Below are 19,593 nucleotides of genomic sequence, written 5' to 3'. Positions count from 1 at the left end.
TTATACCAACTTATATCTGGAAAATAGCCCTCATCCAAGTGTCAGTTGAAATAAATGATGAAGTACGCTTTTGGATGTTGCAGAAATCAATAGGTTTCCTTTGCTTTGACAAACTTTATTCACAGACTTAAAATTACAAATTTACAGCACATTAATTTGTCTCTTCGCTGATAAAACTTGGAAAAATGTATTTACATATTATACAAATAGCAGCATATAAACACCACAGGGAGATGCAATGTGCTTTATTCAGAGCAAGTGAAAACTATGCAGGGATATATTATGTTTTAAAGAAACTTCTCTGAGATCTTAATAACTTAACCAATGCGGATGTGAGGTGAATTCAAGCAATCTTAAGTGAGGACAAATTTCTCCTGCAATAAAAAAAAACTGGGTTAAGGCAGTTGTTTTTAAGAGTTACATCATTGTAAAGGCAGCTTGTTTACTACTTTACATCAACTCATGCCATTTTTTCTTCTCAGAAAAAGAAATCCACCATGTTAGACTTGAAACTCACTCACGTAACCTTTCACTGAAAATAAATTATTACACACAAATGCTTTCATGGAAAAAAAATCCCTTACATAATTTGTTTCAATAAATATCTAAATAATACGTTGCTAGACGAAATGACTGCATACTGGAGTTGACTTCGCTGTGAAAGCACATTCAAAACGGTCAATTAAACCCGATAGGTAATTGGCTGAAATGTTAAAGCACAAAACCCGTCTCAGTAACTCATTTTTTTTTTTTATCTGAGTAACAAGTTCAACAGAACTGTGTTAGTGTGTAAGGCAGTGATTCATACATACAGTACATCATACCACAAGATGCCTTTCCTCTTCAGAAGTTTCAAGTACACTTAATGTTTTTTCCTTTCTGAAATTAACTACAGGAAATAACACCAAACGAAAAGTAGAAATTGTAACTCAGCCCCATACAACTAGTGGAATAGTGCCGATATGCCCTTCATAAATAAGGGCTGATACTGTAGATTTCCTTCAGAGCACTGCCTGAATGGAAAGTGACACGCAGGTGACCTAAGACACACTGTAGTAAACATCAAAAATACCATCACACTCAGGTCGAGTGAAGGTCTGATCTTGTAAACCAACAAATAAATACTTCATAAACAATACGTAGTGCATTCTCACTGGAGGAGTGGAAAAGTAGTTGATGAAACCTGTTGTCCCACAATGCAATCCACAAAAGAAACAGAGGAGTTGCTAACCACTACACAATGTGAATAACATTGTAGCCAGCTACAGGAACATCTCAGTAAAAAATAGTCTCAAATCTTTGGAAACAACTATTTGATTTGTTGCGTAAATGTCCACCCAGATAAAGTGACTGCAGCTTCCCTACGCATACACTACCGGAGCTGTAGTTGTTGAATGCTAATAAAAAAAAAAAAAAATTATCTTCTTTTTAAATGATAAGGTAATCAGATTTTACCGTTTGGTTCAGTAGTAGATATCCATTTAGGTTAACATATGGATAGATTCCAGTGTTGAGAAAGATAACCTCTAAAAAAAATGTGAATTAGAAAGTGATGGCAACAATGACTTGGGTTAAACCTGCCAAAATAATGCACTATAAAGACTTGTCATTTGTTTTTAGTGATTATGGATGGAGTGTTATTGGGACACAGCTGGAGATAAAGGACAACAGAAAATATTTGAATCCAACACACAAGATGCCACTGTCCGGCCACTAGATGGCGACGTAAATCGGTAGAATCCACTGGAGGGAGCAGGTTAATGCTGATGATGTCTGGCCAGCAGTGGTCTGTGGTCACCCCTGGGTTAGTGCAGATGGTTGGGTAACATATCCCTCGACAGTCTGTGCAAACACGTTAAAGCAGCGGTGGTGGTTGTCTTGTCCTCGGCGGCTACACGCTGCTCCCAAGCACTGAAGTTTCAGACTCGGAATCCCTGTTAAATGGTGGGAGAACAGCCAGGGGTCACACATAGAGGACTTGGCTTGTCCAGACAGGATGAACAATACATGCCAACACTGGAGAAAAACGTTTTTTAAAAGATTCATTAGAATTTAGCTGCGGTATACAGAGGGGGAAGAGCTGAATTTAGCATCTAGCTGGTTTGTTAACTGTGCTGCACAACAACAGGTATCTGACCTTGTGTGGTTATCCCAAGTCAAGCATCAAAATATGTGACAAATGCTTGTGTGTGCAGTGCACTTTTCACTTACAGCATTTCCTGTAGTAGTTTTCGGTTGCCCTGCCTTCTTTCTTCATCAATAGGGTAGGTCCTTAATATCAACAGTCCCACAGCTATAAGAGCCACCGGCACAGGAGAGACCAGCACCTTCAGGGTTAAACTGACCGCCTCGGGTTGTGAGCAGCTCCCGGTCACGTAACCGGCAAATCTGCGGAAAAATGCAGATAGAGTGAGAAACGTTGAACTGATGTGAGTACAGTTTGGCAAAGACTGTTAGGTGAGGGATTATGTTGACCACATGATCACTGGTCTGATGAGCTGTGACATGGAGCTTATCTCTTATAGTGTTAGAATCAAAACCGACTACATTTTAAGGAGGACTGTGAGGATAGGAATGCACATGAGAGTGTAACTCACTTCAAACTGAGTGTAGAGACACCCAGGGACACTCCGGAGGCAAACTTGATGAAGAACACATAGAAGGAGTAGAAGAGGGCTTCGTGACCATGGATGTCTGGGTTTTTAACCTTGAAGTCATCCACTACATCGGGAAGCATTGACCTGAAAAGCACAAAGGCGACATTTAGGAGGAAACTCAAGACACAATCAACAAATATCCACATCTGCACATCGATGAGTGGCTTGTGTGGATGGACTCATGCTCACCAAGGCAGGAGGAAAGCCGCCGCCACGCTCACGCCTGCTGCCACTGAGACCAAGTAAGAAATGACCAGGTTGCTCTCGATGGAGATGATGAGGATCATGAATGGTACGGCCCACTATGAAGAGAGATGGAGAGATGTGAGCAATTCCATAACGACCCATCCTTTTATAATTATTCTATCCATTGCTGTACCAAAACAGACATTTTTACTCACTGTGATGCCGAAGTAAACCGCCTTCTTCTTCCCGTACCGGGTCAGAAACCACTGCCACCACGGGATGGTTAGAGTCCCGGATAGCTGGGAAAATAGGACACAGAATTATTAGTATTGTTGTTGCCTTAAATCTTAATATGCACACTCACAAAAGGCCAAGGGGTGTACACAGTTATTTATCCAATGATTATTTATAACAAAGATTTTTGTCATTCAGCCACATGAAGTGGCATTGTTCTCTAAAACATTCTCATCTAAAAAGAAAAGCTGCATATTGGACTTGTACCACAATAAGAGCTCAGTCTATCTAAAATCCTGGCTGCAGCTCTTGGCACGATGGAAGTGACCCAAGTGATAACTTGACATTCTTGTTCTCATAAACCATCAAAGGAATTGTGTGAAATGGTTATTTCAATTGACGTCAATCCGAAAATCCTAACTGGACTGGAAGATGTGGGAACCGGAAAGAATGAAGTGACCACTGCAGGAGGAGGTCAGGGGACAAAGGCACAACATGCTTTGTGTGGTCCTGACTTAACCCTGCAGGGGGCAGGCCAACTCTGACCTCTAGGTCAAACTTAGTCAACCAGTGTTAATTGACCACACAAGAACGTGCTACTGACAGCTTAGCAGCCTGAGAAATAACATAAACAACAATTGTGGGCAAATACACTGGAAAGATAGTTCCTCTCTCCCCTCAACTCCCACCCCACTGAATATGACACATGGGACCCAAATATGTTTCCACTCCTAAGAGGGAAAGGCACCCGAGCAGAAAGAGGAGGATGGAAAGGAGGGCGCAACCGATGGTGGCAGTTCCCATGGTGGCAGTGAGGGATCGGCAGGGCAACAAAAGCTCCACTGTGTGCCTGTCTCTCCCTCGATCAGCTGCTAAGGCCAAGCGAGTGTGTGATTGGGAGACAGGTTCCCAGGAGCCCAAACAACACCTCCCCTCACCCTGAAAATCTGCCCTTTCAGCCCCGGTACCAAGCACCTCCTCGCGTGAGGAGAGGCCTTAGAGTACGTGCCGAAAACCCCACTAACACTGGGAGCTTATTCTGCTCCACAATGATAGCCTCTATTAATCTACTGGATCTCATACTGATTAGAGCTTTTACACGGGGGGGGGGGGCAGAAACACTCACCATGATGACCAGGAGAATATTCTGAAAGTCCTTCCTATGGCCGAGAGCGTAGGTGATGAAAAGGGCAAAGTTTCCCTCCAGTAGCTGTAAAACAAATTTATTAAAAAAAGTAATTTTTATTCAAACTACAGTTACAGAAGTACAGGAATAGTTTGCCATCTTGGAAAAGCTAAGCTAAATATGTCCTGGATGCAGCTTCATGTTACAGAACTAATAATCACTCGACATCACAGAAAAGGTTATTTGCTGAAATGTTGAATTATGCCTTTAAGTATGACTCTGTATGCAGCATATAAGTAAAAACACTGTATTACCATGAAGGCCAGAGATGTGAAGAGGAAGCCGATGACTAGTTTGATGTACGGTCCGTGACTCATCACCAGCCACAGGCCCTGACGGAAGGTGAGCAGAGTTTTCTTTCGCCCGTTGTCTATAATCCAACATGGAGGAGAAGAGAACAGAAATAAGACAGCTGAGGATATTTGCTGAATGGAATTGAATGGACAATGCAGAGCCATTATCACGAGAACAATGTTCTGGTATGCGTCTGGACACCACTTTTATTCAGTGATAAGGAGACCTAATGTTTCCCCAGCCCAACCGACACACAGTCATACAAACTTTAAATGAGAAGCTGGACAAAGTCATGGTTTTGAAAAACACTAGTAAGGCTCAAATCTTGGCTGTGAATTCCTCAACTAAGTCCAAGTCCTAAACGTTGCATTTCAAGTCATTATGCAGCCATCACCGGATTAAATGTCATGTTATTCCTGTGAAACTAGTTTGCATTGCTTTTGCCATAATTGTTGCAGACAGAGTGTGCAGATCTGAGTTAAATCCAAAGGGAAGTCACAAATGAGTCAAATTGAGTCAGAAGTCCCCAGATTCATGACTCAAGTATGACTCCAACCCAGCATCCTGAGTCCTCAACTCCACTTAAAATATTTTAAATAGTCCATCTTAGCATTGGAAGAGTGAGAAACTCTCCATTGAGTCCTACCTTTTTGCTCCTTCACACCCAAAAACAACACTGTGGCACAGAGGACGTAGATGACGCAGATGACCCCTGAAGCAATCAAGTAAGCTTGTTTCTGAGGACACAAAAGACAGCGTTACTCATGTAAATGCCGTATGTATATATCATCACTTATCTGACGCAGTGCAGAAGACTGAAGAGACTTACCGTCTCATCCAGAGTCGCTACGGTCATGTTGGTTGAGTTGCTGCTGTCGAGGTCATCGAGCTCAGTGGGACAATTTGTGGCACCTCCTACTATCTGTCCCTGGATTGCCGTTCCCAGAACTGTGCCCAGCACCTCCACCATCATACCTGGGAGCAGCACGGAAATGCAGCGTCAGTGCCTGGACAACATCACGCATGTGAAAGCGTTTGATCACACTAGTGAGTGAGCTGACGTACGATAAGCAGTGGCGGAGTCCCTTTCTTTCTGGTCGTTGGTGATGAACATGGTGAGAGCTGAGTACGGCACGTGGAAGCACTGCAGGCGTACAAAAACACGAAGTTAGGCTGGTGTACACACAGGGACGAAGCAGAACAAAGTACTTGGGAGTGTCACCATACTAACCGTCTGCATCGACTGGAAGAGGCAGTAAAAGACCAGGAACCAGAGGATCTTCCCATGCTCAAAAGGAGGCACGTACCAGATCAGGAAGTACGTCAGCACCGCAAACGGAGTAGAGAAAAGGATCCTGGGAAGAAAGGGGTAGAGGGGTTTTTGTTAAGAAACAGTATGATGAAGGCACATTTATAAAAAGATAACAATTTGCAGTGTTTTCTAGAAGCAAATGTGTGTTTTTAGACAAAGCAAGTATCTTTGATTCTAATTTGGGACACACAGGCTCACCGCCCATGCTGTACTGTTTGGCCAAAAAGTGTGCCCAGCCTGCTGCCCCTTTTAATTTTTCCTTCCATTCCAGTCACTTCTTTTTACTTTCTCCCTACTGCTTTGTGAGTAATTCCCCTAATCCTGCCCTGTTAGAGCCTGTGTGTGAAGAAAGGGCTCAGCCTGGGCTACGGAAGGGAACTAGGGATGCCTGGACCAGCGGTGAGGCCACCTCGCTCTCACCCCTGGTCTCACCAGCCTTTTGTTCAGCTTAGTATGACCTCAGCTGACCTCAGTCAGAGAAGCTGGTGCCACTTCAGAAACGTGTTTTTGCAATAGACGACCATCCGAATAAAACTCCCCCTGAACATCGGAATATCATAACTCATTGCATTGCTACGGGGCAGTGGGGCGCAACATAACACCATGTTATTTTTGTGCCTCTTAAGGCATCAACACACCCCAACATGTGAAGTAGAGCTGAAACAATAAGTCAATTATTTAACAGAACAACATTGTGACAATTGTTTTATTTTTAAGTCTCCTTTTAAGCAAAAATTCCACATATTCTCTTGTTTCAGATTCTCAGTTGTATAGTTTTTTTTACTTGTGCGATATAAAACCTTTGGGTTTTGGACTGTTGGTCAAATAAAACAAGTCATTTGAAGAATTGCGTTCCTGGAATGTGTGATTGTGAAACAAATGATTTAGAAACAATGCAGCGAAAAGATAGCTGGAAGATAACGGTAACAAAGATCCTTCTGCAGTGTTGTTGAATGTCAGCAAATCCAAATAATATCAATATTTTTTTGCTTATGCTGACTCTCCCTGAGGGCCATATCACTGAACACAGATGTTTCTTTATTCTACATGACATCTCTGCACTTACACATGGTCATACAAACTACCCACCCTGCTTCCTGAATTACACATACAGTAAATAAGAATGAAAGGATCTCCTGATACCCTCTAATGTCTGAGTGAATTAGGCTAATGAGAGCTAATTTGTCTGGAAATGGGAGCCAGGTTGCCACCGTTTCACACACCGCCATGGCTGATTGACAACACACTGGATTCTTTGTGTGTCACATTTGGAGGTCAGTAAAAACACAGGGAGTGACCTTGGAGGTACAAACACTATCAATTTACATAGCGCACACGTAAAATACCGGTTTATGTGTTTAATATGCAGACAATGCTGAATGTCTCATTTGAGTGCTAGGTCACGATATCTGTATGTAAAACGTTTTAGCACAGACAGGGATTGGACGTGGGGACATAAAAAGACATCTGTGTGTTCTTATCTAACAGCTGGTTGTTTCACTTCAGTTTGAAAAGCTACACAGGCCACAGTGGAACGCTGCCTTTTAAAACAATGATCTCCATTATTTCAAGCATGGCTCTTGACCCAAGGTACCCTCTCTCAGCTTCTGCAAAAAGAAACCCGCTCAAACACTCACTCACACGCCCCTGTTGGTTTGTAGCTGATGGTGTGTTGTGGGTTTGACCAATCACAGCAGAAGCCGGTAGCTCCCCCTCCCCTCTCAACCCACAACGTGCAACATTTCTGACTCAAAATAATCCACGATGCTCAAGATACCACCGTGACATCATGTGAGAGAAAAATGTAAATAAAATATTTAGATTGCTGTGTAAATCATATCACGGCCTGAACCAGACATTCTTTTAACACTGTTGCCACATTCACATTTCACACACATGTATGTAAGAGAAGCTGTGCCCCCCCCCCCCCCCCCCCCCCCTGTTCCTGTCTACAAGCAGAATTTCAAGGTCACCTTCCTTGGGTAGAGCATTTTCATTTTATAATGAAGACCTGCACCGTTTCTTACTTCATTTCCAGCACCTCTGTGCATAATGTAGAAATATATGAAACCACATATCTAGCCTGCTCAGGGTTGGGGGGAGAGGGGGGGGGGTGAGAGGGGAGGGGTGTGCTTTTGGCAAGAGGAAGGGATACCCTTGACAGGACGGCAGCTGGTCAGTATAACACATACAATAACGAAACAACTTCACACAGAGATTTTGCTACCGCCGCTAAACCAAATCATATATCTTAAATATCGTTGGTTATTACATCTTTGTAGATGAAAATCAATGAGCAGCACGGCTTCATCACACACACAAACGCAGGAAATTAAAAGGGATCCTGTTGAGTTTTGGGGAAGTCGTGAACACACATGGTATGACATCCGGCAGCATGTGGGTGATACATTTTTGCCATATATAACAGGTTATAAACTATTCCAATGGTTTACTGGTGGAGGTAGGGCACCAGGAAATGTGCGAACAAAATCAATCGAACAAAGGCAGTGAAGAAGAACACGCCTAGCAAGTAAACACAGATGTAGATATTTAACTACAACAAGCTTGAAAGCTCCTCCAGCTGTTCAACCAACAATGTTACACACTGCCAAGTCACTTGAAAAAGTCGTTACTAACAGTTAAAACAGCTGGTAGATTCCACCACACATCTGCATCTAGAAAGAAGTGAAGACACACTCAAATAAAGGTTGATGCTTCAGCTGCCATTTACAGAATACATTCCAGAGGACCAAGTCTTTGATTTGGAAGTCTTTGCACTCAAGTCCCAAGTCCTAAACTTTGAGTTTCGAGTCCTTAACAAGTCATAATGCTTTTTTTTTTTTTTTTAAATCGCAAAATGAAATGTCAATTTCTACAAATGCATATTGTATGTGCAATTTGTTTTTTGTCGCATAGTTTTTGTACGTGAACTAAATTAACTTTGGAAGTCATCAAATCTGTGTTTTAAGTCTGAGTCTAGTCCAAGTGGTGTGACTCAAGTCCACACTGCTATATTGCCCTCTTACCACTTATTCTTCCTTCATCTAAACCCCTGTTGCCATGGTTACCGCAGACGGCTTATGAGCCGTTATTAGTTTCCTACTTCAGAATTCTCACCCCATTCCTATCAAGATCAGTATTTCCTTTTTAATCTGTTCATATCCTCGTTGCTTTGTGAGCCTGTCCTAAAATGCATGCGCTGCTATAAGACTCAGACACCTACCAGGGCATCATGCGGCCGATGCCGGTCCATCTACTCCGGCTCACCAGGAAACCCACGGTGGGGTCAGTGACAGCGTCCCAGGCCCGGCCCACAAACAGGATGACAGAGGCATGGAAGGGATCCAGCTAAAGGGAGGAAGTGAAAAAGGAGTGAGCCCTGAAACCAAAAACAGGAGGCCAAAGACTACCCTAAGAGCACAGCACAAATGAGGAAACGGAGATATTTGGAGGCTATTTAAGTCCACAGCATTGAAATACACAACTGTGTCATCTGTTTAAGAACAAAGCAGCATTCAGAGCAGCTGTAATGGTCTCATCTCGTGAGCTGAATAGCATTTATTCATGTTCCCACTGTGTGCAGTGGAAGAGTCTTATTTGCTAATTGAGTAACAAAGCAAAGCAGTAGGAGTCCGGGTTAATGCGCTTGAGCGGCTACTGTAGGCTGAAGACTGTTAAAGTAATACGAGGCTGAGAGGAAGGAACACGAGCCTTGGTCTCCAAGTTAATCAGTATGTGGAACTATGGGGAAATACAAAGATAAAAGAAATGAGTCTCCAACTTGTGTGCAATTAACAAATGGATGAACTTTGTTTTGAAGACTCAGGATGATAGAGGACGTTTCACATACAATTTATAGTATTCCTAATAACTTTTCCTATTTATACAAAATGTATTTTTCTAAATACGTCAGAGATAGATATATATGCACGGAAAACTGTGTTTTGTAGCTCTGACAAGTGTGACTTTGCTCTTTGTGTGTCCTTGTCAATCACCTGAGCCACATCCAGCAGGTAGATCTGGAGGAAGAAGCCCAGAGCGCTGCCTGTGATCTGGTAAGGAGCCCCGCCGATGGCATAGCACAGTTTGTTCTTCACGGTCAGACGATTTCTCTGGTCCCTCGGCTGGAAGACAGAGAGGTAGGGCAGAGGACATATGTAATAGAGGTAGTTTGGCACTGAAATGCCCATATTCCCAGAGGAATATACATTCGGGTTCAGTGATGTGGGCAGTTGTGCGCTAAGTGATCATTATCTTCAGCTCTGTTCTGTACTCTGGTTTTATTTAATCCCTGGTTTCTGCTTCAACTCCCCTCATCCATCCCTCTTTGCAAAACTTTTGTTCTAGTTGATGCAGCGTTGAGTAACCTATTGCCACGAGGGAAAGGACATTGGCTCGCCTCCCTCACGCCACCATTCAGAATGCCAGATTAGCGATAATTCCCTGATGTAGTCTGGGTGTATACGCTGCAGTAGTGTGAAACTATGAGGTTACTGTAGTTCATTACACCAGGAAGAATCCAGCGCTGCCATTGGCTCTAGCAATAGGATGTTGGAGGTAGTGTGACATTTCATGCTGAGTAGCCAACAGTCAGAGGACAGCTTAGAGTCTTATCACATCCCGCGACCGCAGCCAATCAGCTACACGGGTGCCATGATGTCAGCAAGGGGTCCTCTACACCGCCACACACACACAAAAGCAGCATCACTTTATTCTGGGAGCAAACCGCTGCTTCATCATGAACGAGTAACAGTATCTCCCCTCAAATCCATCCGTGAAAATAGAACTACAGCTCGTAGGTGACCTTTGGTGAGTGGTGAGGAAAATCCCCCCCAAAAACACAGAGATTCTGAATTCAAGAAAAAAAAATTGTACACAACTTCAAGATGATGCATTAAAGGTTTTCTATTTAAACAAGCATTTACATATTAAATCAGGTAGAACATGTTCTTGATTGTATGGTTTAAAGTTATTGTCTCATGTTGTGTCAGCTCTGTATTCTAGATTTTAATTAAAGCCATTTGAAGTGGGTGACATTTAAAACCAGGTTTGCAAAGATTAAATTGTAGGCTTCATGTTTTCACTGCTGTTAAAAGAGTGATCACAGAACAGACAGGATGTGGAAGACCATTGCGGATAGATGTAATGCAACTGTGTCACACTTTTTCAAATGAAATGGAACACACTTGGGAATTACCTGGAGACTATCAGACACATACAGATTGCCAATTGAAATCATGTAAGGATTTCGGGCTCGTTTCATACATAAGTCTCGGTAGAGGTTGGTTGAAGTGTCATTTTAGACTCGAATCGTGTGCAGCTGTGGAGCAGAATATCGTCACGTTTCTGCAGCACATCTGTCATCACCACGGCTGCTCTTCCCAACAAGACCGTGCGGTTTGAATGAAATGTTCGGAAGGGCGAGTTTAACGAAGACGTGGTCCCTTTAAAACCGGGAGTGTTACACGAGCCTCACAGCAGCTGCCCGGACAGATGGACGAACCGGGTTACATTCAAATGCCGAGGACAAGTCACTCGGGGTTTCACGCCCTTTTACGCTGCTGAATAACGGCCGCAGCACGTTCCTAATCACAGAAACAGAAGTATAGTCGCTGGTTTGCTCTTACCTTTGCCGTTTTGATCTCTGCATTTAGAGGTTTGACGGAGAGTAAACTCGCCGCGTACTGTTCGGCGCCCTCTCCTCGTGCCATTGTGCTTTCAAGGCGATGTATTTGGGTTTTTTTTTATGTCGTAATATATGTCAGCAGAGTAAAACTGCTTCACAGCTTCATAGTGTCTCACTCGGTCCTTTTGCGGTCTTTGAGTCAAGCCTCTGGTTGTCGTGTCCTCCCCGGCACATTCATTCTACTACGCGTGGCTGCCGACGTCATCAATGCAATGACGTGACCATCGCGTGTTCCACGCTGCGTTAAGTGCGAAACGAAAATCAAGCTTGGTGAAAAGAAAATTCACTGTAAACGCGCATTAAAGGACACGTCATTGTCATCTATATGGTTTGATTTTGTTTTAACGCTAACATAAAAAAGGACTTTTACATTTTAAAAATGACTTTGTCTTCAAGTTCCTCCGATATGCATGAGGGCGCATGTGGATATATGTAAGTGAGTATGTGCACATGTGCAGTTGGATATGTATGTGCATACTCATTTAGGATGGTTGTATTAGTTCCCCTTGATGTGTTCTATTTATTTACAAATGTATTTGTTTTTTTTATTAGCATTTATTTATTTTTTTTGTTTATTTATTCAGTGTTTATTTATTAGTGTGTGTGTGTGTGTGTGTGTGTGTGTGTGTGTGTGTGTGTGTGTGTGTGTGTGTTTTGTGCCCAGTTGGCATACATATGCACAATCATGGTCTATGTATGTTCTACAAAAGAAAACCTTATAACAAGTAACAAAAATTAATTTTCACTTTGCCATATATGTAACTTTAGCCACATGTTTTTATAAAAATAAATCATCTCCTTATTTATTTACTGTTTTACATTTTTAACCAACTGAGCGGGGTTGGATTGTTTATGGTTGTTGTTTTTTAGAGGTACCATACATGATTCAAAGCAAACGACTCATGGTGGAGTAATGTCCACCCAAGCAGAGAATGAAGTTGCTCTCCCTGTGTTGTGTGTTATAAACTGAAGGCGTTTTTACACAGAGATCCAGCCATAGTCACGGAAAGAAGACCCCCCAATATGCCGCAATCGCACCGTTTATACTGAACTTTGGTTTGCGGCATAACCCGGCAACAGTGTCTCCTTTTACACAAACATCCCGGCTTTGCTGAACCAGAGAGGGTGTGGCATGTAACACATGTAACACATTAAAAAGCGCAGGAAATAGGATTACCCATAGCATACCAAAAGAACAATGGAAGGTGATTAGTTGTTTATTGCTAGTTGTGCACATTTATACGACTCTTCAAGGGAAATTGATGCCTGCGGTGGCAGGCCGTGTACGTAACACGTCTTCAAAACGCAACCTTCTGTTCCGGCTTCCCGGCTCTCCCCATTCACACTGAGGTTGTTTTGCCTCTGTTGTGGCTCTGAGACCTTCAATGCTATCTCAGAGGTGACTCTGACACCCATCCGGTCTCTGTACCTTATACAACACGATGTTGCTAAAAAAAGAGTGAGAATTCCATGACGAAAAGGCAGTGTAACAGTGGGGCTACAGTGAGTTTCCCTTGCATTGTCGACGTAGCAGGCCCAGCATGCGTTTAGTGCATGTCCTGCATGTGAGCATGTCCCATTGGCTAGCTCATGGTAAGGTGCTCATACAAGTGTCTGTACACCTTCCACAGCTTACAGCTGATAATCCTGACTGATGGTGTGGTTTGACCAGTCTGTTTATTTATCACTTTTTGTATTCCACTGTCACTTTAATTTATTAATTGTTTTTAGCAGTTTTTAACTGTTAATTTGTTTTGTACTGTGCACATAGTCTTTTATTGTATTTTGTATTATGCATCTGCTATTGATGCTTTTGTTATTTGCACTATCATCTTCCGCTGCTGTAACCCTGCATGTAAATGTACCTGACTAATAAAGGATTATCTTATCTTACCTCACTGAACAAAAATGTTCTACTCCATGCTTTTTAAGGGTAATATGAGAGGTCATAAACTTCCTTTGACACACCGCCAGCATGATTCATCATCTATATAACCTGTAGAGGGTGCATCTGCTGATGTTAATCAGTGTCACTATGAACGCCAGAGTGGATGCCAGTCCCTTCCAAAGACCCTTTTGCACAACACATGAACAGTATCACAATGCATAATAACTTAATGTTAAATCATCATTTAGTATGCATAACCCAAGAGTTAACAATTAAATGGGCCATAAAATACTGGAAATAAAAAGACGAGTATAAAAACCTGTCCATATTGTGACAAAATCCTCTCTTACCTTTATAGTTTCAGTGTTTTGATTTGGACAGACAAGTTAAGTGGAGACATAGCTTGAATCTTGGCTTTGGGTTGTATGTTGAAATTCAAGGCTTCACTGGAAACAAATGCTGTTCGCTCAGATCGCATTAAAGCATCTTACATAAGGACAGTTTTCAGTAAAGCAGTGCTTTTCTTCAGGTTAACGTTAATCAGTCTTTATTTTACACAATGGGTTTACAGTTATACCACTAAGCACCTTTACTTCTGTATGTTTGTACATTGAGCTGCGTGTCATCTGGCTATAATGTACCATTATTCTGGCTATTGCCTCCTTTGTAAATAGGATTCTGGTTTCTGACAACTAAATAAACATTAAACACACACCTTTTTGTCTATTTACACAAACACACACACACACACACACACACACACACACACACACACACACACACACACACACACACACACACACACATCAAATAGAAGAAGGAAAATCAACTGAAAGAAAATGTGCCCTCTGTGCTGATTTAAAGGTGTCAAGATTCACAATCAAACCAAATCCTCTGTTAAAAACACAATCTCAGTCACTATTAGCAGGGATTGATGGCAGACAGACGTTATTCTTGAAAGTACCTCAGAATAAAGGTCTTTTTAGTGTGTGGGTATTTTGGAAGACTGTAAGTTTCCTGACTCTCGGGTTTTCCCCTTAGTGTTTGTTGACCCAGCTACAGTAAAACAAAGCCTACATGTGGCTTGGTGGATGGATGGGGAAATTACTCTTGTCATACAAATCATTTCAATGCTGCAGATTTGTTTCCAGTAAGGGTGGAAGAATAGCCAACATTTACACTTGATGTAAATGAGTAACTATGTGGTCCATGCTTTTACTTTTACTTACATTCTAACCAAAGCTTTCATTTCAAGTGTAATCGCTTATCTTGTAAGATTATAACACAGATTCTCCAAATAAGTCAGTACTTCATTTATATTTCCAGTTAAAAAGAACACCTCCTAGTAACATAATGAACCATTTGGTGATAACGCTCCAATTTTGCGTTGCAACAAAACACACCTTTGCTCATTTTTTGTCGTGGTTTTGTTGCCATGCTGGGTGTTTCTTATGTCATATCAAATAAAGGTGCATGTTATGTAAGTGACATGACACATTTGTGGATTGAGAAGGTTTCTTATGTCACAAATGACTAAAATGAAATTCAAATATTAAAAAAAAAAAAAAAAAACATAAATACAGGCCTATGTAATATACCGTAGGCCTATATGTATAAGTTGTTGGCCCTGCAAAAATACTCAACGAATACTCCAGGACCAGTATTAGAATGTACAAATTTGAGTTATTTGTACTTAACTTCAGTATTTGCTTTTTAATCAACTTAATACTTCTACTCCACTACATCTGACATGAAACAGATATAATCAAATCAGGCACCACTAAATTGTACCATAAGGCTATGAGTGAGGACAATGCTACCCAATGTTTTAGCTACTTCACAGGTTAAAACCATGGACTGTAAGGTTAAAACTTTCACCACGGCGCCATCTACTGGACATCACTGTAACTTTCAAAGTGCGGTTCTATCGCAAATCTTTGCTGGAATAGCTGATGATAAAATGAATAATAATAATAATTGTATTCCTCTGTGTGATCTACGTCCATGTGTATTAAAACATGCAAAACAGTATAGTAACAGTGCACATACTGAAGGCTGATTTCAGTTGCAGAGATTTCAGAAGGTTTGAGTAGAAAACCTGATATTGTGTGACCGTTAGGAGCTGGCTGTGGAGCCCATCAACTCCATTAAGTATAAGTGGTATACGAATCTGTAATGTGTAACTCTGTCCAATATATTGTGGATAATATGAGCCAACTGCAGTCTGTCCTTTTTGTGAGATGTTTTAGAGTCTGTCATGATCCTTTTTGATTTTTACCTTTCCTTGTTTGGTTACGTGTGGCTAAATGTACTTAAGGTTGTAGGAAAGCTGTACTTTGGGTATTAACTTTAGTTTTTTCCCATTTTATTTTACTTTCTACCTTTGTTTCCCTTTATTACTGTACTTTCCCCTCCACTACAAGTTTTGACAGCATAGTTATTTACTGTTTTCATTAAGATTTCACATAAATAATCCCAAAAATGTGATTAATTGCAATAAAATACATTAAAAAAAAAAACACCCTGATACTATATTATACTATTGAGTTGTTTCCTATTCTGAATGTAAGACTTTAAGATTTCATGGAGTACCTTTACATCGTTGTAATACTACTTTTACTGGAGTAAAGAATTGAAACACTTTGCGCAGTAAGAGGTGAGTAAAGACATCAGTTATTTACACATAGCAAACACCAGGTGGCAGTCTAACTTAATCCTATGTGCTGCAGTGAGGCCTTGGTTGCATTAAGGGATGTGGCTCTCCAACTATTACAATCCTGTCAGTCATTCAAATAATGCATTCACTGATTTTGAACATTTATAGAATAGAATATGTCTTTAATGTCATTTTTAGGACAATGAAACCAGTTTAGCGCACTCAGTTTTAGCAATATACACAACATATAGAAAATATACAATTCATATATACCATGTCCCTGACGTTCTGTACCACCATATGATGCAAACATGAAGCTTTAACCAGTAAACAATGCACAAAATGTGTTAAATGTGACATGAGCATGTCCTTTTTTAATCATGTACACAGATGTGTCGTTGCCGCTTCAACATTATCTTAATCCTAAAGATTAGACTGTAATCTTATCTCATTTTTTATCACTTTGCTGGGAAGGAAATGAAAGGACAAGTGATAACTCAACAGTAAATGCTTGATGTAGTGCCGGCATTGCAATAGATCTTTGGTGTAAGAAAAATGTTAGCAGGTAAAACGGGAACCCTGCTAATCATGCGCTTGTGGTATTTTAGGAGGGGGGGGGGGGGGGGGGGGGGCAGAATACCGTGTGTTACATCCCTAAGGGAGCAATAACACTTGTGTGAATTATTTACGTTGTCTCTCTCATCTGCATTCTCTGAGCTCTCGCTGAATGGTCCCACTTTTGCTACAGATTGTATTTTTTCTTAGATGGGTGGAGAAGGTGAGAGGTCGGGGTTAGGGGTCGTGGGGAAAAGGAGGACGCCCCCTTGTATAGCACATGGGGACAATTCCAAACAGTCCCTGAAAAAAAACCCCATCTAAATTCCTGCACAACATTGTATCTGATATTCGTCAGGCGGATGAGTGGGTGTTGCAGACATGAGGACTCTGCTGAGTTGGATCTCGACCCCCGCACCCCCTTTTTACCATCCTCACACATATGCTACTATAACAATGAAGGACAATGGCAGGTACTTGAAGTTAAGCAGGGAGATGACTTGGGGAGCAGGCTATTGTTGGTGTTAAGCATTGTTACCCCAACAATGTCTCTGCTGAGGAAAAGTTTTAATGAAGGAACAGAAGAGAGGAGAGGGAGGAGGAGGAGGGCCTCATCTGAATTTTATGGGACCAAAGATGTTTCTTTCTTCTCTTTGGCAGGGATGAAATACTCCCAACATAGCAGGCTGAGGGTTGGTCCACTGTGTAATTATGGGATGTGAAGTTAGAGGATCTACGGTCTATGATCATTGCTCTGTGGGTGAAATGCCACAATCACACTGGTGAAGCTTACAGTGAGCTAGAATGTGTCTCTTTCTGAATTTATTTTAAGTTCAGTACGTTTCCTTTATTTATAAGCAGGTAAAAGTCTCACTGAGAATAAATTCTCCTTTTCAAGAGAGACCTGGCCAAGAAGGCAACATTAAAAAAAACTACAAGCTACAAGAGTGTAGACGATATCCAGTTAAGATGCACAAGGTTTCCAAATCTAAACTTAAGACAGTTGTTTAGATTCTAAACTGATTCTAAAATTCTAAAACCCTGACTTTAGAAGCAAACCTCATAAAACAGACTCATAACCATCAGTGGAAAATGTGTATTGATTGATAATGCCTTTAGGTCACTTTAACCATGCACACAATCAGGCGAACGACCGCAGGCCGCTCGCTGACAACAGATGCCCATCACTTATCATTGTCGTTAACTTGTGATATTGGGAGGTTTCGGGTTGTCTGCCGAGATGCTCAATCAAGGAGAAGATGGGCATGCTATGGACCAGACAGATCAATGTGTTCCACAGGATGAGGTCGAGGCCTCGGGTGGGGTATGATTTTGACCTGGTGGTGTCTGGTCATGAGACGTTGGTGCACTCTGACCTTTTTGTCGCTGGTGTGGCTAAAGCTTTTTGCTGGACAATATATAGACAAATCGCGTGTCTACTTAATTATTGCCTTGTTCAATATGGTCAAATCACGGTTAAAATAATTAAATGTTTCAGGTCGTTGAGTGCACATGGGTTTTACGAGGGTGGTCTTTTCTTTCTCTGGCAGAGCTGTTATTGTGTCCTGTAAACAAGGATTTTAAGACCCAATATAACACTGTTTGTCCAACACATCAACTTGTTTGCTGCTGAGGAAGCTGCTGTAAAGAAGATTACTCACTTCACCGCCATGCAGACAGCTGAATCGTGAGTGTTTGTGTTGTGCTCGTTGGTGTTGCAAAGATGCACCCCACCCTTCACTGTTTGAAATGTTTAGTATTGGAATAGAATACACTTGTGCCATACTGGATGTGGAAGTTAAGGACACTGAAGTCCTATCTTTTGTAATAAAGATTAAAAGACTTGATACTGTCAATCAACAACTTTCCACACCAATACAATCCAACGGCTCTACAGCTGCTGTGTCTCCCTCTCCATCTGATGTCCCTGCAGATGAATATCTGTTATAATCGACATATTAAAAAAGAGCTGGGGCAGGAAAAAAAGAGCATTGTTATTATTTTAGACTTTGAAGATCACCTTATTTTAAAAGGCTTACGGAAAAGAGGATCATCTTAGAACTAATGTTTGGCCCCGAGGTTAAGACACTTTACCTCACGATGAGGGGCCACAGTCCAGCGATGCAGAGACACCAATGAAAACTTCTTGTGTGGATCTCAAATGCATTATGCTGTTATGGCGAAATAATAATTTTGTGTTAATTATGTTGGGATGCAGTGGTGGGAGATGGATCCTTTACTTGAGCAGACATTGTAATTGTCATTTTCTCATAAATCAATTAAAATGGTGAAACATTTTGATCACAATTTCCTAAAGCCAAAGTCAAAATAAGTCAAGACTTTAAATGCATCATCTTATGCAATCAAAAATACTCATAAGCCAAAAAAGCACGGCATAAACTGGGAAGATATGTGACGTTTTTGCTTGAAAAATTACTCAGATTAATTTCTAATTGCTTCAGCTCTAAAAAGTTATAAGAATGCATCATTATCACTGCATTAATGTGACAGTGCTGTTTACTGCTATAGCAGGTCAAAGGGGAACTGAATGTTACTTTTTATTCCATATGTATATTTAATCTGGGACAATGCTTTATATTTGTATCAGACAAAGTGAAGATAATTAAAACTACAGCCATGTGCTTTTAAATGTAGTAAAGCAGCATATGCATGTAAATCTCTGAGTTAAGAGCAAATCACTAACAACAAAACATATTTTGCCCTTCTGCACCTAGAAAGAGCAACACATATTGATGATGAAATATGTCAGTTATTGTGACCGTAATTGGTGTTGTAGACGGGGCGGGGCTGAGCTGAGCGCCCCCCCTCCACTCCCCTCCCCCGCCATGGAGGGGCTTACCCGGATCTACCGCTGCAGATATTTCCGAGGCTCCTCCCTGCACTTTTTTTATCGCCTTATAACAGGATATCTCACTGGC

General features: G+C 41.4%; 1 protein-coding gene across 1 annotated transcript; it reads right to left on the bottom strand.

Annotated features, from left to right (window-relative positions):
• Window positions 1-100: 100 nt before the first annotated feature.
• Window positions 101-11,711, bottom strand: LOC311016108 (sodium-dependent lysophosphatidylcholine symporter 1-B-like). Its single transcript, XM_084013607.1, has 14 exons — window positions 11,497-11,711; window positions 9,865-9,993; window positions 9,093-9,217; window positions 5,789-5,912; window positions 5,623-5,701; window positions 5,387-5,532; window positions 5,204-5,294; window positions 4,518-4,633; window positions 4,204-4,287; window positions 3,059-3,142; window positions 2,847-2,959; window positions 2,598-2,741; window positions 2,212-2,388; window positions 101-1,934 (listed from the first exon to the last, which is right to left on the bottom strand). Exons 1-14 carry the CDS (start codon window positions 11,578-11,580, stop codon window positions 1,892-1,894), a joined length of 1,539 nt encoding a protein of 512 aa, XP_083869733.1. The 5' UTR covers window positions 11,581-11,711; the 3' UTR covers window positions 101-1,891.
• Window positions 11,712-19,593: the final 7,882 nt, after the last annotated feature.

The sequence above is a fragment of the Eutrigla gurnardus genome (assembly GCF_963514095.1).
Source record: "Eutrigla gurnardus genome assembly, chromosome: 7".
Lineage (NCBI taxonomy): Eukaryota > Metazoa > Chordata > Actinopteri > Perciformes > Triglidae > Eutrigla > Eutrigla gurnardus.
This window is presented reverse-complemented; position numbering and strand designations above follow the sequence as displayed.

Bases quoted from the DNA above. Each gene is read 5' to 3' on its own strand.
- LOC311016108 (XM_084013607.1), bottom strand. From the start codon at position 11,580: ATGGCACGAGGAGAGGGCGCCGAACAGTACGCGGCGAGTTTACTCTCC. The intron at 9,994-11,496 runs GTAAGAGCAAAC...TCTGTCTTCCAG, and splicing joins CAGAGATCAAAACGGCAAAG to CCGAGGGACCAGAGAAATCG. The intron at 2,389-2,597 runs GTGAGTTACACT...ATTTTTCCGCAG, and splicing joins GTCTCTACACTCAGTTTGAA to ATTTGCCGGTTACGTGACCG.